The following is a 26039-nucleotide window of genomic DNA, read 5'->3' on the forward strand; positions in this document are numbered from 1 at the left end:
CGTCAGCACCCTCAGATGTTTGTGGATGTGTACACCGAGAGGCAGGACAGACCACGCCAAATGCAGCGTGGTTTCCCCTCCTTGCTGTGAGGCGAGTTGTGTCATGGGTGGCAGGCTCCATCTCTCAGCCCAAAGATCAGCACTGGGGCTGTATTTGATAGCATGAGGTGGTTGCTAAAGTGGTTACTGAAGGGGATAAAAGAGGAGGAGAGCAGATGTTCCTGACTGGGATTTGAGATTTACCGTTTAGCCACAGAGCTCCAGACTCTCCTCCTGCCATTATTACAAGGATTGTTGAGGCAGAGACCTCTGGGGGGTTTGCTTGGTCTCAGTCCCTGAAGCTGCGGCTGTGTGGAGCATCTCAGCCCCTTTTGGATGTACCATCCTCCCCACCCGAGGCCTCAGTCCTGGAAATCCCTTGAAAGCACCATGCGAGTCTGCTTCAGGGTCTGCCAGCATGCTCACAACCAGAGTAGGTGGAAAAGAAAAGACCTTTCAGATCACTGAGTTCATTTCCCCTCCAAGGGCAGGAAATAGACCCTTTGACTTATCAACTCTTTAACTACTACAGATACTGCATTAAGCCAAGGTGTGAGCTGGCATTCCATTTTTTTTTTTTTTAAAAAAAAAAAGCTTAATGGCTTTTATTTAAATAGATGGTCACTTTAGCCATTGTGTATAAATTCAATAACATTTACAAATGGTGAAATTTGTTTTTCCTGCCAAGAAAAATACGTCTCTAGAGATTTAGATTGTATCAGCATTGGTATAATATGATAAGGATCTTCAGGCTTGACTCAACATTCCATATTGCTCTAACTTGAAAGCTGTAAGGCCTAATCTAATTAAACTGCCAATGCCTTGGACCCAGAAGAATGGGTTGAAGAAAAGAAGGAATCGTATCCCAGGTGAGATGTGTCATTCTGATGTGATATACCTGTGATGCAGCATAGACCTGTTGGCATCAATCTTAGTTTAAGAGAAGGAACCAGAAAAGGGGATTGACTCCTTCTTGTTTAAAATGTGAAAAATCTGTGTGCGATGTTGGTATGATGAACAGCATAAAACAGATTTTCTAAGGTCATGATGACTATGTTTAATGAGAAAAAATATTGTTTTTCATTCTATCTGTGAGCTACTAAGTAATTTCTAATACCATAACTATACAGGCTATAATTCTTTAGAGACTAATGAGTGAGTGAGGAGTTTTGGATTCAAACTGGATTTTTAAGGCAAAATTATCCAATTTTTTTAAGGACATACTTGTGGTGTTTGGGTTATTCATTCTTTGAATTCAGTGGTATATAATGCAAAATATCCTGCCAAGAATACTACGGTACAATTATTATGGTATATTTTTGTAATAGGAATGTGATTGAGATTGCAGGAATAAGAAATCTGCTTCTGATTTGTGGGAGCATGTGACCAAAGTGCGTAGTTCTAAAAAATACAGTAAATTGTTTCCAGTAAGAAACTCCATGTTTAATCCAGCTTCAGTGTTGTGCTATCGTTCCTCCCTCATTAGTTCTGTGTGCCCGTCGATATGCAGCCATGTGGGAAGGTGAGGACAGGTTTACGTTCTAGCATTCTCTATTATTTTCATATTAAAAACCAAAGTAGATTAAAAGTTAATTTAAACTTTAAATCTTCAGTTCTCTGTCCCTGCAAGAATTCACTGAGCACGTCGATTCTTTGCAAAACTTATGAACAGGTCAGTATCTGAAAGATAATTATTTAAAATATCTAAGGCTTCAAAAGCCATTTAAAATGGCTGGCCTTTTAGCCTGGGGTAAGGCATTAGAGAATGTTGAAATTGTCTGAAAGAAAAAAGGAAAAACAGGAATTGCTTGGTCAATTAAAAAAACTTTTCTGGCTATACATATATACATACACATATGTATGTATATACAGAAAGTAGGTGCTCTGCATCACAGCCTGCAGTATGTTTAACTGGAAAAGGAAATGACAAATTGGTCAGTTCGTGTAAATGAGGAGGGGTTCTGTTTCATTTCTTCTTTCTCTGAAGTACTTTCTGATTCTCCATTATCACAGCTCCACAAATCCTGATGACAGTCTCCCGTGGTGCCCGTATGAAACACGTACCCAGAGCAGCCGTCTTTGCAGGGCCCTGGCACCTCCTGTTCTCTTCTCCTCCATGCTCCCCTCTGTACCTTCCCACTCCACCTTGCTTGCTCAGGAGGTGAATATTACACTCACACGCGGCAGCTGGGAGAGGAGTCCTGAAGTGCCCTTTTGGAAATAGGTTTTCCAAATACAACAAAAAGCATACATGACTCTGCCTGCTTCCTCTTTCTTCGTTACTGTAGGGTATGTGGTGGGATATACTCACTGCCCTTCATATATAAAGGCCCTTTGTAATAGTATTGATTTCACTGCAAGGTGAGTTGAAACCTTGACTTTCTTTGTCAAACGTATATACCCAAGTTGACAGCTGTGAGTGACTGTGCATGGTGGCAGCTAGTAGGGAACTGGTTCAGTGACCCTCTCAGAGGTGTCCCGCCCGTAGAGGGGACAGCTGATATTGACAGATAACGTTATCCTAATCTTGACCAACCCTTATTACGCTCTTTTGTAGTTGTTGCTTTCAGCAGTTTTGCACCAATGCCATGTTTAGGGGAGTGAGAATCAACTTCCCTGCATCTCACCAGTGGATTCGCAGGAAAGCTTCAACAGGGATTAAATAGTTTGTAGTTCACTTGATCCAGATCACATCTTCTGATGTAGATCACATCTATGGGTGATGGTTCACTGTCACCAGCCATCCAGAGAAAAAAGGTGTCAAAATACAGCAGCCATAGCTTTGGTGCATGGCTTCATGTCTCCAGAACATAACTTCGTTCTCCAGGTTAAAGCTTACCATTGCTAAAGCTTACATAATTGATTTCTTACAACACCCTGGGTGATGACGTTGTCACTCCAGAAATCAGAACCTCCCTAGGGAGATCTACCACAATCTCTTGTCTTTCTGCACATTGGTGTATGGCCACTGTCTGATACTCACTGTGGTTGCAGAGCATTCAGTCTACTTACGTCTTTGTGCTCACCTCCCGTCAGTCTGGAGTTTGTGGTTTTCTAACCTGTAGTTTTAGAAAGTCTTAGTGTGGTGAGTATGACAGTACTGGAAGCAGATGGCTGGCAGCAGCAAAACTGCGTTTGGTGTACACTGCTGGTGTAGCAGCCCAGAGCAGCGCAGGAGCCCCTTCACCTTTGACTCAAACTTGCCACCAATTCATAATGTAAAAAATCCTAGTTATCTCATAAGCAAACCTAATACTGGAATGTTACTGTTATGGTTCAGTTTAGCTTGTAATGTAGTTAGCAAGTCAAGCTTTGTAAACCTTTATTTTGAGAGATGAAGGCTGGGGAGGTGAGCACCCATCCAGTGGCAGGGAGCTGCCCTACATGTGCACACACCTCGATCCTAAGGAAGATGTTTTCCCCTCTAGCATTTATAAGGCAGTCTGGCTGCTGTGTTATTAATGAGGGAATATAGGTGGCAGGCTCCTGAGCTTCTGTGTTTGTTTTTCTGAGCCAAAAACATCTAGGAGGGCTTTATGTGCAGGACTGTAAAGGTGGGGAAATACGTTTTTAGCTCTGGGGTTATGATTTGCGTTAATTATTGGGTGTGGTGGTGGTGGTGGGGTTCCCGGATTAGCATGTTTGCATAGCTGTGTTTTTTAAATGTGTCAAGGGGAACCAGGGTGAAGATTAAAAACTTCTTTTTTAAGGAATGTGGTTATAATTGAAAGCAAATAAACTTTTAATAGTCATCTTCAGGGGCTGTGAGCTGCTTCTAAATATACTGATTATAAATGCAGCAAATATTCATAGACCTTGGTGTTGCTCACAAGAAGTATTTATCCCTCTACCTCTGCAAACAAACAGAGAAAAGCATGCTGTCTTCTGGGGTAGGAGGTTGCTTTCAGAGATAGAAGGGAAGCTGAACTCAGTCCCTTGCACTGTAATTTCTAAAACTTCCAGAATTAAAACAGCGTAAAACGTGCAAGTGTTTGGGAACAGTGCAGCCAGAGTTTTGCCTTGACCACCTCCGTGACCTGGTGTCACGCTGCCTTTGAGAGCAAGCCTGCTCCCCCCGTGCCCCTTATTGTAATTAGCAGAAAGAAAATCGCTCCACACAAGTGTGAGGCAAGAGAAAGGCATCTCAGCTGATTTTCAGGGTGATGGTCTTTGTGCGACTCCGCAGATGCTGCGGTTGGTTATTACAGTGTGCGTGAATGTTTAGCCTACCATAGCTTTCTGGATGGCTGGGATACTGAGAAAAATCCCTTGGGGCCATTTCTATGGGATTTATTGACTGTTCTGTTGTAGTGCTAACTGATTCCTGCACAGACTGAGACACTGTTTTGTAGACATTGTACCCTGAGATAAATTTATTCATTCACCCATTATGTGATCTGTGTATTGGATCAGACGAGTACAATGGATGCTGTAGCAGCAGCTCGAGGCTCGAAGAATTGACTGTCTATCTTCTGAGGTTCATGACAGCAGCTTGCTCGCTACCCACTCTGTTAAAAGGATTACCTAACCACTGCACAATTGCTATGGAGACCAGATGGTCTTTTTGCCTGTTTCTTTAGACAAATTGGGTTCAGTGTTCCCTTATGAATAGATATAAGCCCCTCAAAGCCCCCTTGTTGAATGTAGTTTTTGCTCCCAGATGAAGAATTGTGAATGCAGACTTGTGCTTGTTTGTGGTCGGCGCCTCCTTGACTGAGGAAGGCAGTTTTGCTGGGTGGGGGTCGCAATTTGTTCAAAAGTTTGGGACTTCATGAAGCTTGTGTATTGTCCTGTGTTTACCTTCAATCTCAAGTCTCTGTTGTTCAATGCTTGTTACATTTGATGTCATTAACGTTGTTTACATCAATGGGTACACTTAGCAGCATAGGAATACCAAACCTGCAAGGTACGGGTGTCCTAACTAGCAACCTTCCAAATTGTTAGAGAGTAAACAATTTAAACATATTCTTTCTTTTGCTTTGTTTTCAAGAGTAAACTGAAATTTGTGGCCTCTTTTGTCAAATATCTTTGCGATAGTATCCATGGTTTTGTGTTTGTAGGTCTGTAGCATCTTTAACTTAAGCCAAAAGGATATATCTCTTCTAAGTTATTTATTTCCTGACATTTCTCTAAACTTGCTGTTGAGACTGTTTTTAATTTTCATTGCTAACCTGTACCTTTGGTTACCTGTAAGGTAACAAAATACCTAGGTTACGAGTGAATTCTTTTAAATATCTGCAAGGTTCTTATGAAGAGCCACAAATACGCCACAAAAATGCCACAGAACAAGTCAAAAAGGGCAAAACTCTGTTTTAAATTAGATAGTTATTCAACTAAAAATTATGAACAATATCCACTGAATTTATGCAGCAAATAATATTTTGTCAGGTAATGTATTTTTTCAGAATGGTTTCTAATTAAAATATACGTTCCAACACCGAGCCTGAGCTCTTGTACAGCTTGTATTGAACATTTTAGTCCCTGCACAGCTGCTGTCTTCTGTGAAATTTGGCTTTTGTCCATCCTTTTTGAGTTATGGTATCTGTGTGCTGAGTGAAGAGCTGATATGTTTGGATGGCCAGGAAGAACCTTGCTCTTGCTACCTGTTGGTATGTGCAGTGCTTGGTGTTTGCCTGGCAGATTAGCTTAAAATCAAACAAACCTAAGGAGAGGGCTTGCTTGGGTGCTTGGTGGAGTGTGTTGTGCAGTGGCCTTTCACTTGTAGGGGTTGCAGCTGGAATTTAGGTAGAACAAGGAAAGATAAACAGATCTTATAGAATATGCCCTGATCAATTTGGTCTGAATTGTAGTGGATCACTGCACAGTCCAGTGATCTGTAATTGGTGTTCCAAAAACCAAATGGAGGGTGCTCAGAGTTCACGCTAATACATCAGTGAGAGGGGAAAAGGATAGAAGTAGAAAATCAAACATTTACCCAGTGACTTAATTGTATTAATTCAGTGTCAATTGTTCAAGTATTAATGTTATTCTCCATTCTGTTTTTGCTCCTGCTTTTTTTTTTTTTTTTTTTTTTTTTATTCATTTTGCTTATAGCTTGAGTAAAGTTTGTTTTCTTTGATTAAGAGCCGTTTTTTGTCTTTTTGGTGTTTTCTAGAGAGCCTATGTATACCACCACCTTGTTTTTTTGACAAGTGTAGTGGCTGGCCACGAAGACGATGCGAAGCATGCTAACTGACAACCATATCCACATTTAAGAGAGTTCCTGCAGGTATGTTCCTTTTTTAATACAGTTCTTTTTAGCTAAAAGTGGTAAGGGATGGAAATTAGGATGTTAAAATATAAATAAACTCTAGAAAATAAGATTCTGTCATCACAAAGGCTTATTTTGGCAAAATTTTGATGAAACTACAGTAAATCCTCCTAAGAGTGACAGCCTGAGATCTGACAAAGAGGCATAGTGCTGATTGAAAATGTGCTTTGATGTTGTTTCTGTAAATTACAAAGAGTAGAGATTCATTCCAAGTAACAAAAAGAACAGAAGGATCATTTTTACTTTTGAGTACACTTTTTGAAGGTCCAAAATCTTACTTAACTCATTCTGGCGATTTGACTACTCCACTGTGTGTCATTCCCTGCGAATCCAGTAAAAAGCTGAAGAGTATTTTAGTATGTGAACTACCAAACTGTCCCATGCTGAAAGAACATAATGCAGTTCTGTGCTGTAATGGAAGATGAGGCTTTTCACAAACGAAGTCATTTTTTTTTTCTTTTCCTTCTCCTGGATTGACTCCATTTAAACACAAAGCTGGGGTTTGCTGAAAAGTTTATTGAGGCAACACTTGGTTGCACAGAAGCCAGTCAAGCTGAAACTGCAGTTTGCTTGTCTCCTGGCAAAAGGGATTTCTCTGAAAGTACAGTTCACTTTACATCTAAGTAATGATTATCTTGCTGTCTCCCTTTCATTATGCCATTGTTCTTGGGAGCCAGAGGTTTTGTAAGTTATAAGAAAAGGATGTTGCCAAGGGTGTGGGTGGAGAAAGGTGTTGACATGATTTCAATGGAGTTAGATTCCAGATTTATAACAGAGGGGTAATGAACCATACAGAGAATAGGCTTTCCTAGCCTGCCCCTAAAATAAATTCAATTATGAATTTGATGTTGTAAATGGCTATTTAATGGTCTTTTTTCAAACAATTGTTTCATATCATTTTTAAAAAATGCACTTTCCTGTGTAGAGAATAAAAATGGTCTGCTACTTTTCACTTTGTCTTCTGTTCAAAGATTCTAATGAAACTCTTCTTAATTTAGTGGAAAATGGGGAATTCAGAAAGCCAATACAGTCTTCAGGGATCAAAAAATCATGCTGCTGCCACAGCTGGTGCCAAGCAGAAGCCTTGCTCTCTAAAAATTCGGAGCATTCATGCTAAAGATGAGAAGTCTTGCTCTTTGCATGGATGGGGACATACCAACAGTGGCTCAAACTACAAGTCGAGGTCTCTTGCCAGAAGTTGCCTTTCGCACTTCAAGAGCAGTCAGCCTTATTCAGCCAGACTCAGTGACACTGCAGTGAAGGTCTCTAAAGGCAGTGTCCATGCCAAGCACAGGACAAATCCCTCAGGGGACTACTGCCAAGGAAATAATGCAGTGTTTCTGCCTGATAACGGTTTCCACTATATTGGCCTCCAAGCCGGAAGTAATCATGCTGCATCCCGAGAATGCAATGGGCACATTTTAAATTGCTATGGAAAGAACGAGAGCCTTGCATCAACCTCCCCATCAGAGGACAGGAGGAGTCCAAAAGTTCTCATTAAAACACTGGGGAAGCTGGACGGTTGCTTGAGGGTTGAATTCCACAACAGTAGCAACAACAAAGTACCGACCGAGGAGTCCAGTGGACCGGTCCAGCTGCTGAGATATTCGCCTACCTTGGAGTCTAAGTCAAATAACCTGCTTGATGTCAGGAGGAACTCCAGTGCAGACTGTTCTTCAAGCCATCGTCTGTCACCTACTGATTCAAGGCTTCGATCTAGCAAAGGAAGTTCGCTAAGCTCTGAATCTTCATGGTACGACTCTCTCTGGGGAAATGCCGGGGATATCAATGAGTTGGATGGTCCGTATTTGACCAGGAGCACTCCGGACACAAGCATTCATGCCAGTTTCCCAGCAAGTGACAACAAGAAGACCTTCAATCAAAGTTCATCTCTTTCCTCACTTCGAGATCTCTATAAGGATACAAATTTGGAAAGCACTCCTTCACCTGGGATCAGGCTGTCTGATGAGTATATTGACACTCATGGCAGTCTAAGCAATCGTGTCTCGTTTGCCTCAGACATTGATGTTCCCTCCAGGGTAGAGCAGGGAAGTCCCGCGCATTACTCCTCCTACACGCTCCCATGCAGAAAGTCCAAGCCTCTCACTGAGGAGGCATCCAAGAAGGATACGTTAAAAAGCCGTATGCGACGCATCAGTGACTGGACAGGAAGTCTCTCAAGGAAGAAAAGGAAGTTGCAGGTATGAACAAATAAACCCAAGACTAAGTGTCTTGAAGTTGGTTTGTAGATTCCTCTTATAAATGTAATGATTGCATCATGTTTCCTTTCTACCAGAATAGTTAACTATAATTTCCTTTGTTAGTTTGTGGAATTCTATGAAATATTCCAACCCAGAAATTGTGTGAAGTATCAGCAACAAGAACAAAAAGATGTATATTTGTGTATGCAAATTCTCTCTTTGTATTTGGGCATTGTCTTAGTTAATTTGAGCTTAATGTCTCAGTGAATTAGCTTTTGAAATTATCAGATTATTTATGAAGTGACTTGGAGTTTTTAAGCCCTCTTTGTTTCAGATATGAAAAATATAACATAGACATACTATAAATCAGCATATATTATTTAAAGACCTTGAAAGGAGCAGTAGAAATAAATTCAAGACGTAGCATGTTATAAATATCTTTGCAAATACTCTCTATTTGTATTGTGTGATTCACCACTGGCTTTGGTTTCACTGTTGGTCCACCCCTAGCAAGGCGAGCAATTGTAGACCGCCAGCCAGACTTGCTGGGTCTGCCTCTACCTCCCATGAAGGTATTACATGGGGTGCCCTCCTCCTTCCTGTGCGTGAGCTTAGCTCACCAGATGGAGGAGCTTGAGTTGCCATCTGGCTCGCCAGGAGTTGGTGGTATGGAGGAGATAGGAGGAGTGCAAGAGGGAGGGAAAGGATGTTTCTTTAGAAGAATTTAAGGCTAATCCCATTAATAGGAATTTAGGATGCCTGTGGTCAAGAATGAAATTCTCATCTCTAGTTGTAGGCCCCCAAGTCAGTTCATTAAATGCCAGACTATGCCTGGACTTCTACGTGTGAGTTCACAAGCTGAGCTGGAGGGCAGGGACTACATTTTTTTTTTTTTTTTTTAAATCTTCCCTGGTGTTTCTCACATAGAAAGAATCACTGTGCTACTCTAAAGGAAGAATCTGCTCCCTTTCAGCAACATTGGGGTGCTGGCTACTTCAGAGGCAAGCAGAGATTAAGAGGAACACCAACTTCTGCAATTTAGGCAGCAGCTAAGCAGTAGATTATATAACAATCCTTCTGTGGCATGTAAAGCAAATGCCATCTCCCATATTGGAAATTTGGACAGGTATTGTGCCTGCTTTGAGGCATCTGTCACTGCAGTGTAAAACTCCAGTGGCTTAGAAATGAGGTCACTATATGGTTTGCCAGCATAAATCCTAGGTAAGGGCTACAGAACCGGGAAGATGAAAATAAAAGCCATGTATTTGAATCACTTCTTTGTGAGTTGATGCTCATGTATTTTATCAGATGTTGTCTTTTCACCTTCTTACTCAGCTGTGAAAGAGAAGGCAGAAAAACCGGAATCAATAAAGTGGGCCTCAGTGCTTTCTGCCAGGATTCTTCACTGATTTCGACATCCGTAGCTATTCTGGATTTTATAGCCAGGCTTTACATATGATTTCTGCATCCCAGACCTTTGCCATGTATTACTTAGCTATGACATTTTCAGAATGGTATTTGTGGTGCAGGATTCATAGCTGCCTTGAATTCACTATGCACTGAGCTGACTTCAGGCACAGCGAGGAAATTCTGCTGGTGAGATTGCATCAAAATGGAATTTGATTCTTATAGAAGGAAATCAGCCGTAGCTCCAGAAATGATGATTTCTTAGAAAAAGGTGTAGTAAATAGGCACTGATTTTTATCAGACAAGTATCCACAGGTAAGACAAAGCAGGCAGAGGATTATTTATGGTTTTGCCTTCACCATGAGGTTTGGTCAGTTCCTTTCTGCATCACATGCTGTGATTAACCTGTGATCTTTTCTAGGGACTGCTGTGGTGTAGTGTGGTGACAATTACACACTCACCAGCTCCTTTGGCATAAAAGTGTAGAAGTACCATGCATGGTTCTGCTGGCAGCTGGTTAGTCCCAGTCAATAGGACTGTTCTTCATGGAAACTGCAGCCCCTGTGCTTTGCTCTGAACACTGTGTCCCTTCCTCATTATATTACTAATAACTGGCTGAGTCACTTAGGCTGAGTGTAGGTGAAAGCTGGAATACTTCCCTATCAGCAGGCCTAAGCACTAGGTGGATGGGCCCTCCAGCTGGCCACGCCTCCTGCTTCACAGGGGCTCAAGGCCAGTCTGGGGTGTTGATGTCAGTCCCCTTCCATTGGAAAGGCAGTGGACTATAATCTCCTTCATATCTGTGAACAAATTGCAGCTTAAAATCCGTTACGTTTGTCCCCCAGCTTGAAAAGCATTTCCAAACCCTCTTATTCAGATACTTGGAATTCGTCATCTAATTTGCAGACTAAATATATTCCTGGCCACTCCATTCTGATGCTGGTGTTGTCCATTAGTAATCCTTCCTTATTATTTAATGTGTTATCATTTATTTAAAGGGAGAAATTGTATCTTACGGACCACCTTTGCTGGGTCATACAGACTCTCTGTGGTTCTCTGTCTTAAGATAGGAAGTCTGTTTCCTTTTCATTCTGGCACATTTTCCCTGCACCTGTTTTGAATCATTCATAACTAGATTTGGATATGGGATATTCAGGACGAGCCCTAGGCTGTGCCCTGTCTGGTGATCTGGAAGCATCCTTATGCTTGACTTGATCTGATATATCCTGGAACTGAGTTTGCCTTTCTTACTGTCTTTCTTTCTTTCTGTCTCACGCCAAAGGCTTGCAGTTGTTCTGTGCCATCACCCAGCTTTCTTTGCAGGAGGGTATCCTAATGCCTTCCCTTTCTGTATCACTGGTGGTCTACTGCAGGACCCATCCTCACTGATTCAATCCTGGCTGAAACAGCACTGAGGAGATACTCTATCACAGTATATGTCAGCATCAAGGTGTGAGTGGTGCATGTGGGATGGATATGTGGACAGAGCTTAGGCAGACTTGTTGCACAACCATCCCTGCTAAAGATGGTCATGTAAGCTCCATATGCAACTGTGCGTGCGTCTGTCTATATAACATGGAGAGAACAGGTTTATTCTGTGCAAAATTAAAATCCTGCCACCAGAAACAACTGTGCAGATAGGTTCTTGAATTAAGTAAGTAGCCTCTTTATAGGAATTGTTTCTGAAATGTAAAGGCTTTTATAAGACAGAGCACTGAAATTTGGTGGTATAAAGAGAATTTAAAAGAAAACTGAATTGAGGTAACTTCTTTATTTGGCTTGAAAACAGGTATTAGTTCCCACTTTCAGCTTGGGTCCTAATGAATTTAACAGCCTGCATTGTTTCCTGCCCTGTTCCTTACAACTAATTATTAAATGCGTCACTTTGTCTAATTGGTGTCTTAGTTAGCCGCTTTATCTTTTGCATTATCTGCAATTATTCCAGGATATATCTCAGACATTGAGAGATCTGCTTGAACACAGCTGAGCAGATACACTGGTAGTTTTCTATCATTGCTAGATACAACAGACCGAAAATGAACAGAAACTCACCCGGCAGGGTGAACACCCCCAGCAGCAGTTTGGGTCAGGATGTTTCAGCAGTGACCAGATACTGCTACAGTGTCAGCCTCCCTGAGGATCAGCAGAGACTGCGTGACTGTGACAGTGACTGTGCCAGTGCTGCTCTTTTAAAACTAATACGAGTGATGTTGTCATGGTGAAGTGTGTATAATCCCAAAGTTTCATTCATTTTAGATCCTTTCTGAGAAAACATAGGATGTGCTGGTGGGCAGGTTATATCCTGTGTGCTGTTCCAGTAATGGCCCTTCACAGAGGTCACCTTCTTATATCTGCTTCTTTCTTTGCTTTTCTTATTAGTGGTTTGGGATTGAAAGAAATAGAATATGTTCCATAAACTGTATGCTAATGCTTTCTGGAGAACTCTGTCAGTTCCTGGAGAATAGTCAAACAATTAAAATACAAAATTTTGGCACACATGTTCAGTGACAGTAATTAAAAAGAGGGTGGAGAAAGCTTCCCGTTTCCCACAGAACTGCACATGGCCAGTGCAGTTGTGTGATCCATCTTGTACAGTCGTTTTGTGGGCATAAACACATTACATATGTGATTCCCCCTTTCTTCAAACAGTCTCTCAGCTTGCCTGTGGAAAATTGTTTACTGTCATTGATGCCTTAGATTTATTCATCTGTTCTCACAGGCCCCACTGACTGGAAGTCTGTATCTTTTCAAGCTGTATATATTAGAACATGCATTCCCATTCATTGAATTTTAGTTTTTTTCCTGTAGGCACATTTGGCATCATTGTCTAAAAAGCAAAACTGCTGATGTTCAGCGAGCTACTCTCCAAGAGCGTTGATGAAAACTACACCATGAAGTTTGTGAGAGGTGCTGCCTTAACTGTGACAATTCCATCCTTGTGGCCAGGCAGGGTGATCAAAGAAGCCAGACTTGAAGCTAACTGTACCATAACGGGTGATAGTTTCCAACTGAGCATGGTATTTGGGAGGCCACCACCAGCAGTGTCCTGCTGCTTGAGAAGTGGCTTGCCCTGTGACACTTGCACCTGCATGTGAGCTCGCTGTGGCTCCTGGCTGTGTGCTGAAGGCCATTATACCATCAAAACATGGCACTGCTTTTGCTCTGCAGTTTGGAGGAGCATTGAGTAGGAAGCAAAGAAATAAAAAAGTAGTTGCTTTCAAAGCTGCTGGTGAGAGCAACTCACAGGAGACCAAGGTTTATTTACTTTATCTGTGTACAGAAATCTGTGAGCAAATAAATGCTACTATAGAGACAGCGTGAAAGTATAATAGCTCTATTTTTACCGAAGGTTAATAGCTTTGCTGCTTTGATTCTTTGTAGTCATCTCTTGTTTTCTCTTCCCTCATACGTTGCAAGCAACAATCCTAAATTTTCTCTACAGCAAAAGGCACTGGACTTTTTGTGCTATATGCTCTTAGATCTCATTTGCTTTTAAATAGCATCAGTAACACACAAGTAGGAAAGACAACAAGTGGCCTCTTGTGATGCATGGTATGGCTCTCACCAGGGGGTTTACTCCAGGTATGAACCCCTCGGCCATCGCTGGAGCCTGGGAGAGGTGGGAGCGGACAGCTCGTTGCTGGGCAAGGCCTCAGCCAGGCAGGACCCAAGCTGCCAACTCGGTCTCATTTGGACAAGCAGCAGCAGGATCTGGGCATGTATTAGCAGTCATATCACCAGGTACAGCTGAAGTCATGCACGACGTATCACCAGGCCTGGGTATTTCAAATTAAGTTGGCCGGACCTCTCGATGCAGGGATGAAGTTGCACAATGCAATTAGGGGAAAGGCCCATGGGTGCCTGATGAGACAGTCAAGCTCTTGTGGGGTTTCCAGCAAGTCAGAAAACATACACCTCTGCAGTCTGGAAACTGGATTCCTGCCAGTCAGCAAGCCTGTCTGTCTTTTTTTTTTTTTTTAATTGCATCTTCTGTTAGATTAGATTTTTGTCAGTTGGTCAATGCTAACAGGCTTAAAATATTTTAAACTTTTGACCTTTTTTGTGTTGGTTGTGCAGATTTTGTGTAACAGAGAAAGCAGAGGTAAAATCAGCCAAGCTGTGCTGAAGGTGAAGGTAGCTGCCTTGCATGAACAGTGTCAGCAAAGTATCGAAAGCCCTGTAATAATAAAGCCATGCCAAAAACTTGCCATGGCATTGTTCCCGCTTGGCAGGCATGTAAGTGGCAGTTTCATGTGGAGAAACAAGGAAAGCCTTGACGGCAGGTCTGCTGTTGCCTGGAGCCCATCAGGTTTCAGAAAGCAGCAGCCCCAGTAGTTACCACTGAATTTGGAGGCTACTTGCTGCTATGCAACCTGGTCTGAGTTGCCAAGGCCGGTTGACTTAGTGGTGAGGCTTTAATGGGGGTTTGCTGAGCGAGCAGAGGTGGTGGCAGTGGCTGCCGAGGTAAATAAAGGCTGTGATGTCATGGTGAAAAGGTAGCCTTTGAGGAAGGAATTGACTGTGGCTAAACACGCAACAAATTTAAATGCCAAACGAGGTGTGTCTTTACTTTGAGTTCTGGTGACTGATTGCTGGCAATTTCCTTTTATGCACAGGAGCCAAAATGTAAAGATGGGAGTGAATACTTTGACAGCAGAATGGACAACTTTAGCACAGACACGCTGGCACCGTCACAGCTCTCTGCTTTGCTGTGGTCACCCGGCTCCAGCCACGTCCTGTCCCAGAGAAGCGAGTCTACCAATGCGGTCAGCAGCGATGCCCTGAGGCAGAACATTTATGAAAACTTCATGCGGGAGCTGGAGATGAGCAGGACAAACCTGGAGAACACTGAGACTTCCTCGGAAACAGAGGACTCCAGCAGCGAGTCCCTCAGCTCGTTAGAGCAGCTGGATTTGTTGTATGAGAAGGAGCAAGGAGTGGTGCGCAAGGCAGGGTGGCTGTTCTTCAAACCACTGGTAACCCTGCAGAAAGAGAAGAAGCTGGAGCTGGTCACACGGCGAAAGTGGAAGCAGTACTGGGTAACGCTCAAAGGTAAAGTGCTGTGTTGCTCCTCTCGCTTGGCAGCAGCAATTGTTTCCATTGGGTCTCCACAGCTTTTCATGCATGACAGGTCCTATTAGCAGTTCCAGTAACTTTATGCTGTCTACCCTCACGCTTAAAGTGGAGCGTGCGCCAAATCAGCCTGCTAAATAGAGGTGCTGCTCATGTGCTTTGTATTGCATGTGCAGCCTTGCATTTACTACCGTAGTGGGAATTGTTTCATCTGACTTCCCAGTTTCTGTACTCACACAGAATTAGGCGTTCTTTGGATGTTTGGGGATATTTGGAGGTCAAAGACCAAACTGAACTGAAACAGATAAAAATACAGGACATATAACTTACATGCAGGTAGACATATATCAAGGGAAGTCAAAATTCAAGGATCAGAAAGTCCCTGGTGCCTGAATCCCTGGAACAGGCATGCTGTTTCTCTGTCTCTGCTATACAGTTTACTTGTAAAATTAAAATTAAAATTACCATAAAAACAGTCAGTTTGTTGCCAGAGCATCAGGTGGCAATGTAATGAAGAGGTCAGTGCCTCCATGCTGAGTCATTTGCACAGAAAAGCATTGCCCTACAGAGGTCCCATTCAGGGCAGAAGCAGTAGCAGCAGGGGAAAGCCTGCAGCGCCCTGGGCTCAGTGTGGGGTGCTGGCTCCCGAGGCCACTCCGAGCACTCACCAGTTTCCCTTTTGCCACGGATGGTCTTTCACGTGGCCTGATCCCAATATTGCCAGGCAAATTCTGCCTTTCAGCATGCCTGCTTTCCCATCTCCCCCACCTTCCCCTGTCATGAAACAGCCCTGTGGGAAGGCAATCCACTTAACAGAGGCTGCTGCCAGTGGGCTGCTGTGTGATTACTGTGTTTAGCCCTACGCCAACAGCACACGTTGATGGCTCAGAGTAATAGAGCAGGTAGGTGTGCCACAAGAAGTGGATAGGTGTCAGGAAGTGTGAGAAGGAAAATAACATCTATTGTGGGGAGGAAGAGGAATTTAACGGCTGAGTTCATAAGCTTTTTTTTTTTTTTTTCTCCCCCCACCCTTTTTTTTTGAACTGCATCCAAAGGATTTGCCTTTCAGTAAATATAATGCTAAGTTAATGAGTAAGGAAATGATCAAACTTAATAATTTCCTAGCATATCTGGGACTGGAGGAGAGAAAATAACAACTTTCCCACAGGTTGCCCTTTTCAAAATTCTGCATGGGTGTAGACCTGAAGAAAAATGAACAGCAAACAGCAAGTGCTGAGAATGTTACCCTTGATAGTGCTGATTTAAAAGAAGCAAACTTGCAAGAATGTAGCAATTCTGCCTAATAATTCAGAGACCTGTTATCAAAGGATCAAAATGTAGGCAGTCTTAACAGTTTAAATCACTTATCCAGATCATCAGATAGCATGATTCATGCTTACAAGCAGTATATACAAAAGGAAAAACAGTATCTGAATGCCACCCTTTTATTGTATGTGTTTGTGTTATGGAGTGTGAATGTGAGTTTGATCTGCCTCCTCTAAAATTCAAGTAGTTTCTTAACAATCCTGCCAAATGTTAAACTGTAAGATATGTTATATACTAGTAGTCCATAGATTTTGGGGATAATGAAGCTATGGTGCTCTGAGAAGGAGGTCTGGTGCTTTGTTTTCAGTTCTCTGATTTGAAATTGACTTACTGGTGACCTTGAACAAGTCACATCCCTTCTTGTTAGCTGAATCTACCCAGCCATAGAAAGAAAATAATAAAATTATTTGTAAAAGGTTTATTAACTTCTAACATTATAAGAAGTATTAAATATAATGCTTTCTGTGTCATATGAGTGATACGGTATTAGTGGTACAGGATCTCCTCCGCTTTGTTTGCTGTGTTAAATATACATTCCTAATTTCCTTGATCTCATACCTTTATTGTCCTGTAGAGAGTTCTGATGCCAAAATAAACTCGCCTGTCTGGATATCAAGGCGTAGTTCTGTTTTTGTAATACGCTGTATCAAGATCAAGGCACTTGCGTTAGTTCTTCCTTATACAGGATTTTGAATAAGTTTGTATTTAATTTGTTCTGGAAATTTAAATAGCCAAGATATTTTAAAATATGACTTAAAATAGCCACATATGCAAATGGAGAACAGCATGTTTCTTTGCACTCTGGTGAGATGTGTTTAATTATAAATATGCAGAAGGCTTATAACCATCTGGTTACCTGCCAGACTTAAAAGTATACATGTCCTGAGGCCTTTGCTCCACTTTCAGGGCGATCAGGACCCGAGCTTGATTAGTAACCCTTTAACACGAGGAACTCTCTTTCCCATCTGTCTTGTCCAATTAATTTATTTTAATGAAGGAAATTGCTTTCCAATTCCCCCCTCATTTCACATTTTGATCAAAATACTTGGACTATAATCAATCTTAGAACTCTGTCAGAGTTCATGAAACTACTTGCTGCTAGCGATCACTTGGCTTGACCCAAAGATATATCTGGGGTGCCATACACCTAAACACGTTCATGCTCTTCATCTATTATGTACTCATTTGTTTGGTTTTGTCCATGTAAACTATCAGGATAAAAATCAACATAACTTTAGTTACCTTTCTGATAACACGTAAGGGAAATACTGAAGTTTTAAATAGGACTTAATTTGCTTTTTCCTGAAATGCAGAAGTGGAAGTGGTTGTACAGTGTTGTTGCTGAAGAGTGCAGAAGACTTGGTTTACTGGTTTTCTTTGCACTATTATGTTGAAATGACTACAGAATTCCTACATCTGACATGCAGTGTAACAAACCATATCCTTCTTTTCCTACTGCAGAGATCTCCAGCTGTCTCTGTATCATAAAGGAGAGCAGGCAAGGATGAGTAAGGGGAAAGGGTAGGACCAACTCTATAGGATCCACTCTTCTAAATATTCTGCCAGACACTCTAGACAGCAATAGGAAAAGCTGCACTTAAATAACGCACAAGCAATTGGATTTGTTTGATGCCTTCCCTTGAAAATTTTTCAGTTGTCAACTGACTCGGTCAGTAACCTCTAACAAATATTTCCTTTTTTTCTTATAACTGCTTTATACACACTGGTGGTGGAGAATGTGAAGAGATCCATCTGACTGACTTTCTCTTTTCATATGCTGTAGATTTGGGCCATGAGAGGAAGAGTGGACTCCAACACATAACTTTTCACAGCAAACGTGCTCCACAAACTCTAGCCAGCCCATTGTTCCCCTTAATCAGGCAGAAGAATCAAAAAAAAACTCTTGATTTTGGTTCTGATTTCAAATCTAACTTTAGAGTAATCTTCACCTCAAAATTTCATGAATTTGAGTGATGTGTTTGAGACTTTTAATGCAGTGTTAACTGTAAATGTTAGAGAATTAGAATAAAGGCTGATGTCTGCTTTTACCTAACAATTTTAAATGTGTATATAAAAGGAACATTCGTATTTTGCAGGTTTTACAACATTCCATGCATACACACTGCCTAGGTATATTTGTTTAAGTTTTGGTGTTGCCTTGTGTTGTGCTGCCTCTTCAATTTGAAGGAAAAACAACAACAAGAAAAAGCAGACCAGAGAAATAACAATGGTATAGCCCTAGCAAACTCAATCCTTGTATTGGCTGAGTTTCAAGTCTTCTACTGAATATGTATAGGGGTTACAACAGTAATGTATTCATGGATTTCTGGTCCCTAGGGGACCATTGCGATCATTTACTCTGACTCACTGTGTAATGTGGCCGTAGGTCTTCCCTAAATTAATTCCTGAATGAATTCAAGCATATCTTTTGGAGAAGAATATAGTTGCTGGAGTCTACCACCAACCTCAGATTTTTCCTAACTGCTTAGGTTATCCTCAGTTTTGTTTTGTATTTATAACATCTGCTCTTACTTCTTCCAGCTTAAACATCCAGCCACAGTAATTAATCAATCTTATGAATTAAAATAAATATATAAAATCAAATCATTTTTATTATTAATAAATAAATAAATAAAATCATAAATAAAATCTATTTTTCAGCTGCTGTTTCCCAGGTATGGAAGTGAGGTGTATTTACATCTTTTCTCTAGATGCATAAATAGGCTATGAAATTCTGCAGAAATACAAGATAATTTTTAGATAGATTATTTTAGTATACACTTCAGACTATGACTTCCATCAGCAGGTAGATCAACACATCTCAGAGGACAGTAGGTTGCAACATGAGGCAGGAATGAATGGCTGGCAAGGGATGTAGGAGAGACAGGCCCCTGTTAAGCCAGCTTCATTGCCAAAAGCAATGTCATCGTACTTTTGGGAACTGGATTCAAGGCTGCTCTGCTGTCCTCCAGAAGTTGTTTCTCTTGTTGCATCTCTGATTGTTGTCATCAAGGATGAAATTTGCTTTGTGGATGCAAGTCTCATATCTTACATATTATAGCATCTATGAGACTGAACATGATCAAACTCAACCCTTTTAAACTGTTTTAAATTATCCAGGTAATGTTCATAGTCCAAATCCCCAGTTTGCGAAGGAAGCCCAGTTTAAATTTGAGAAGTTTACTCACTTAGCATGTTTTTGGAAGACAAATGTTTCTACAAAGATTCCTTTAACAACTGTTGAGAGTTGGTTCCCTTAAATAATAACAGAACACAAAAGCTGATTTAATGAAGCAGGAATTTTTCTACATGCTTAAATATTTTAATAGCCTGAGTTTACTGAGCTATCCTGTGTTTTTTGTTTTGTTTTGTTTTGTTTTGTTTTACATCTCTATTAGTTTTCTGTTCCAACTTTTCATTGGCAAGTTCAACATTAACTTCTCCTGTTTCCCAGTTTAGAAGATCCTCCTTATTTTTCTAGCTCAAAAGAGGGTAGCTAACGTTCCCTGTCACTGGGAATTTTAATTCACAGAAATATTAATGTAAGAGAACTTGAACGGGACATCCAACTTATTTTCTCTTTACGATTTTTGTCCCTCTGAACTACAAAGGTTGTACTCTGCTGTTCTATGAGACCTACGGAAGGAATTCGATGGAGCAGAGCAGTTTGCCTCGATACGCCCTGTTTGCAGAAGACAGTATAGTACAGTCTGTTCCAGAGCATCCCAAGAAAGAAAACGTGTTCTGTCTCAGCAATTCTTTTGGAGACGTCTACCTGTTTCAGGTAACAGCATGCATACCTGATTTTGTGATTGTTTCCATTTTAGGATGTGTCTGTGAGTATGCACGTGCATGTGTGTGGCTATGCATACACGCACACACATCACGTCTGTACCTGTGACTTAAAATTAATAATATAGTTACACTATTAGAGTACACTACTATAATATTGATTTAAGTGTACGATATGACTTCAGGTATATGAAATTACACCAGTTGGCTCAGACAATTACTGTTCAGAAATAGAGAGAACAGAGATCACAAATAAGCAAGACACTTCTGATCCCTAGTTGTCACAAGCTTCCAGAAAATCAGCTGTGTTATCAAATGGCTTCAGGTCTGTCAGCATTCTGCCTTTACAGAATAATGGACTCAACCCTAAATCTGCTGGGTTCAGAGAGTTTACTTGAGTGAGACATTCAAAATAAGGTTAAAAATAGTCTAAAGATCTTGGCTGCTTAACTGCAGCACTGGAAATGTTAATAAAGAACAGTATTATGTGGAACCGCCTGCATAAAAACATGTTGATTCATAGGCACACTTGTAAATATCTCTGGAGACACTTTGTGCAGATGTATTCTCCTTGCCTTGCTATGCTGTGTTCCACTAATTTGGCATTTTTTAAGTAAGCAAACACCTCTCCTCAGACCTTACTTTTAAAATCATCCCTGTTGCTATGTTACCTCCACAACAGGAGGTTTATCTCTGAAATGTGTTGGCTTTCACCTTAATTAATTGGAGGGATAAAGGATGCAAGTCACATCTTGTCCACAGCTCGTGAGCTCTGTTGCACTCCCACAAGAGCCCTCAGACCTTGAAGGTCTAAGAAGCAGAAGCTGAAGGCTGGGGACAAATTATGACAGTGCAGAAAAAAACTCACAGTTCCTTTATTTTGCATAGTTTTAAAGGTAAAACCTTACTAGAGAAGTTTTAAGATAAAGTGCCTGAGATCTCAGTGAACCTGTCAAGCAATTTGCATCCTAGAGTTGCAGATTCATTTTGATTTTCTCTTGTCTGGTCGTAATGTTGCACCTCTTGTTTGTTCACAGGCGACAAGCCAAACAGATCTGGAAAACTGGGTTACTGCCATACATTCAGCCTGTGCTTCCCTCTTTGCGAAGAAGCTTGGGAAAGAGGACACCATTCGGCTGCTGAAAAATCAGACCAAGAGTCTCTTCCAGAAGATTGACATGGACAGTAAGATGAAAAAGATGGCAGAGTTGCAGCTCTCAATTGTTAGTGATCCAAAAAACAGGAAGGCCATAGAGAATCAGGTATTGGAAACAGCGCGGTTTGTTTCTGCTACAGACTATTACTGCAGTAGCATATTTATCGCCATTTCTTGCTTTGGCCCCCTACTATTGATGCTTTCTAGGCCTGAGAGCAATTGTCTTGGGCATAGCTGGCATGGTATGGTATTCATAACTATTGCCAGGTTTCTACAACAATCTAGAGCAGCTCATGGAGTAGGCCAGCACTCAAAGCTGAGGATCAGACCAGTCTGTTTTATGAGCACGAAGCTTTTTCACTTCCGGAAAAAATGTATTTAATTTTCACCTCTCTGTTTTATGATATGCTTAGCTATTAATAATATCTAGATGTTGTGTAGCATACCACAGAATATATAGCATCTTCCATGGAAAATGTAAAGATTTTGGTATAGGTACATAGCAATACCTTTTGACACCTTTAGATGGGATGTGAAGTGTGCTTTATCCAAATGGAATTGGAAGGACTATGGCAGACAAAACAACGTGCTTCAGTTGAAATTTAGCCATGACTAAAAGGTCAGAGATCCTCTAGGCTTCTTAAATAGCCCCAGAGGTGTCTAAATGAGAACCAGAAGTCAAGATCAGAGCCTTCCATCTTGGGGGAGAAAAGCTCCTCCATTAATACCACTGGCAGTCTCTGGAGCAATATTCCAGTATCAATTCAGAGGAAAGGGGTGCAGTTAGTCACTAACAACACTTCTTGTAACACTCTCTGGTTGAGTACTGGGAATCGTTTGTCTCTGTACAAGCCCAGGACAATTGGTGCTTAGCTTGGGAGAGCTAATGCCTTCCAGCCAAAACCTTCACCTGTGGCTGGAACAGACAAAAATGTTTGCATCCAAGCTTGTAACCAGGCTAATTTTGTTTCACTGCAGCAGGAATTGAGCTGAATCATCAGGTGCCTCCCCCTGTAAATAGCTTTTGGATGCCTAATGCGTTATTCTGATCACAGTTTTGTATGATGGTGTTAGGAATACTTGAATCTTGGCTAAAGCAGCAGCTTAGTGCTGAGGAAGGTTCACCACTGAAGTTTGTTTCTAAAATGAAAACTGGAGCCCCTCTTTCCCCCTTGAAATTTAGTTTTCTTGGTCTGTGTGTGTCTTGGGATTCCAGCCAAGCCATGCTTAAGACCAGGCAGATTGATGAACAGCTAAAACTGTTCTTCAGTTAAAACAGTTATGTTATTGTCTGTGCAGTGGTGCATAAGACATGAAGCCTTACTCTGCTCCCAGTTCCAGCAAGTGAACCAGGAATCCCTCCAGTGATACCTTATGGAAGTACGTTTTGAGATTTTGACATCTTGTCCGTGCTCACAGATTTGCAGGCAGCAACTGTCACACGATGCTTCAATTATGCATGCTCAGTGTCTGGGCAAAGGCTTCGCTGCCCAGGGCCTCTTCTGTGTACTAAGCTTGTCTAGTAGTTCAGTCTAATAGGTTTGTGGATTGAAGTTGCTGTATCTTTGATTTTATTAGGCCATTAACAAAAGACATCTGATAATTTTAGTTCATTTGAGAGCTCTGCCTTCTCAGTCAGAGTAGCTATTTCTCTAGCATTACTTCAAGCTGCACATTAAGGCCTCTTGGGTAGCAACCAAAGTTTATTTCCTTTGATTCCATACAGCATAATTATGTTACTTTGGTTGGTGAAACACTTACTTTCATGAAGTTGATGCTTGTGTTATTTACAATTCTTATTTTACTGGTTTGAACTTGACCAAGGGCAGACTGACTGATACTGACTTCACTATCAAGCTCTTTGTAGAACACTTCAGTCTGAAGCGATATGAGCAGAGTTCATAAGGTATGCAGGTGTGTGTAGGGATATGTGGTGTTCATAAGAGTTCATAAGTTCTTAGAGTGCTCAGATGTTCATAATTTCCATGTCACTTTATTTTATGGCCCAGAGCCCAGTGATTTGAATGGAGGATGAACTAGGCATCCTTTAATTGCTGTAGGTTTTGAGATCTATAAGTATATACAGATTTCTAGAGATGCTCTAGTGGTTAATATGGCCCATCATATGTGACGCACTGAATAAAAATCCTTATGTATAGCAGCTTAATTTGCCCACCCACAACATACTGATGCTAGTAGTTTATTTGGAGTCAGCTGAACAGTATTAATGATGGTCTCTTAATTTCTGCTAATTAGATGTTCTGTCCTTGAACAACTGCCATTGTTTTCCAGTTCAGTCCCTGGAAGAAGTTGGCTGCATTCTGCTATAACTGCAATCCATTACTAGGGCTGCAGAAGATTTATTCCTGCTAATCTTCTGGGTGTTAATTTCACAAAACATTGATTGGGGGCAAAGCAGTTAGACAAAGAGTGAGATGGATTGTTTGCAAGCATCCACTCATTAGCAAACAATAAATTTATAATGAGCATTTTGTCCATGCTTGAAGCCTTTGATCTCTTTAAAATCTCTCCTTACAACTGCTGAAGGTTTGTTGGCAAAGTCACTTTAGAGAAAAGTCAGTAGATAACTTGGTTTCCTAATCTTTTGATTTTATGTCTCAGGCATGGTTTTCTGAAAACAAACCAAAAAAAAATCTTGATATAATTAGTAAGTTATATACTTACTAAGCTAACAGTTTTGAAAAAGCATTATTCCTGAGGGAGAAGTTTGCATATATGTAGCTCAGTTGTTTAGAGCTGTGGTTGTTTAGTTGTCTTTTGCCTACATTTAGAAGCAAAAGGGATATAAATTCTTGGGTTTGTTTCCTCTAAGTTTGGTCGTGTTTTCAATCATGTAGGAGTTATGACTGAAGCATATTGTATACATCCTGTTCAAGATAACTTCACTAGTGATATGTTTTGGGAAGTCAGAGGAAATAACATGATTGACTTCAGGGGGACCATGGTGGTTTTTGTGTAAAAAGATGAGGCACAATATTTATTTTCTCTGGGGAATTATATCAGAAATTGTGATTTCTAAATCCTTTCTCTCTTTCCTTCCTCTTCCTCAGAAAAACAACCACACAACTTTACGTTTCTATTTTCTTTCACATCTGTATTGATTTAAAACCAGTACTTCTCTGCTGAAGACTTAGTAATTCACAAGGCTTTACAAGTATGCAAAACCTTTTCTAGTTTCAGTTAGAATCACCTGAAAGGCAGTTGGAGTAAGGAAATGTGGACTTCTAAAATTGCTCTATGTACTTAAATGTACGCACGTGTTTCTTTTATTTGGTGTCCAGCAAGTGGGTGGATTTGCAGGCTGGCAAAAAAAAATTAGAATGAAAAGGTTTATTCTCTAGAGAAACGATTATTTTATAAACATGATGCTATCAAACTGGTTAAGAAATGTCTTCAGCCTTGCAGCCTAGATCAGGAATTCCCTCCTTCCAGGCTCACTGTTCTAATATAATAATAGATTTAAGAGCAGTGTATGAGAAAGTGGCAGCCATTTGTATAGCTATCAGTATTGTTGGGCAGTTTAGAAGAGATCAGTGAAAGCAGTGTACATACAGCAACTACTCCCACTAGGCCACTGGCCACGTGGCTGGAAATCCCAAGTCTGCCTGTGCGACCCATGACCATGGACATTTATATTACTGTATGCAATAAATATGTTGGTGGTAGTGCTGTTACCCAGGGTGTGACTTCTCCCCCAAGACAAAGAGAGTAAGACAAAAGGTAGCAAGTTGGAAAATCCCATGGCACTGAGAATGATTTCAAAGCCCATGGAGTCTGTCTTTAAAAAAAACGTTAGTTTACCTAGCTGTTTAACCTGGTAGAGAAATCACAGTGTTTGCTGTGAATATGGAGCCCTGTCTAACTGCCATTGAAGTTAGCAAAAGGGATTATTAGCATTTATTTGGAGCTTTTTTAACAAAATAGTACACATTAAGTCAAAAGCAGGGCTGTCTTTGCCTGTAGAACTGTTTTTAATGGGATGGAAAATCAGCCTCACAGTGAGGGCACAGCAGCTCTGGGTGTATTTCTTTATGTACTTGGTACATAAGCCTATTCTATTGTCTCATTTTAGTACAATAATATGAATAATGGTTTCTTGAAAGCATTCTGGGCTTTTCTCTTCAAATTTTAATATATTGGTATAATCATGTTTTCCAAGCTATTCGGAGTTTTCTGATGTGATTCATATTTTCTGTGTGCATGATACTTAACTTACTTATCAGATGGGTTATGAACAGAGGTATTTACTTGCAGGCACTGAAATGATGAGGCATTAATGAGAAGAACAGGCATATGGTTGGAGATGATTTTATGGAAGTTTTCATATGTGTCCTGCAACCAAAAGTAGTTTATCTGTTACTATAAAAAGCAAAATAAAAAGATCTTTAAGGTGATGTTCTGCTTGCTCTGGATAGTCATTAGATCCATTGGTACCTTTCTTCTTTTGCCTGTGGCGGTTTTTGGCCTTTTACACAGGACATGACCCCATTACATTTTGTTTAAAATGTACTTATTTCTTTTTCCTCTCAGTAATAAGCACAGGAAGATGACTGGAATAGTTTCAGGAATTTTAGTCTACAGGCTTCCCTCAGAAGACCAAGTTGTATGTCTTCATTTTCTCCAAAGCATCTTATGAAATATTGTCCAACATTAGGTGAAAAGTCACAATAACAACTCAAAAAGAATCTTTTCAGGGAACTTTACTAGCACTTGCCAGTTTTGTCACATACAAATTCAAATTTAATTGCAATAT

At 40.8% G+C, this 26039-nt stretch overlaps 1 protein-coding gene across 4 annotated transcripts in view; it reads left to right on the forward strand.

Moving 5' to 3' along the window:
* TIAM2 (TIAM Rac1 associated GEF 2) overlaps positions 1-26039 on the forward strand; it is a 170383-nt gene that overhangs the window by 74148 nt on the left and 70196 nt on the right. For all 4 annotated transcript variants that reach the window (XM_068677152.1, XM_068677155.1, XM_068677153.1 and 1 more), the window contains 5 exons: positions 6155-6268; positions 7309-8511; positions 14535-14970; positions 19929-20101; positions 21147-21371. In XM_068677152.1, coding sequence (XP_068533253.1) covers positions 7315-8511; positions 14535-14970; positions 19929-20101; positions 21147-21371 — 2031 coding nt within the window. In that variant the 5' untranslated portion in view covers positions 6155-6268; positions 7309-7314. The remainder of the gene's footprint in view (positions 1-6154; positions 6269-7308; positions 8512-14534; positions 14971-19928; positions 20102-21146; positions 21372-26039) is intronic.

Source organism: Anas acuta, chromosome 3, assembly GCF_963932015.1.
Source record: "Anas acuta chromosome 3, bAnaAcu1.1, whole genome shotgun sequence".
NCBI lineage: Eukaryota > Metazoa > Chordata > Aves > Anseriformes > Anatidae > Anas > Anas acuta.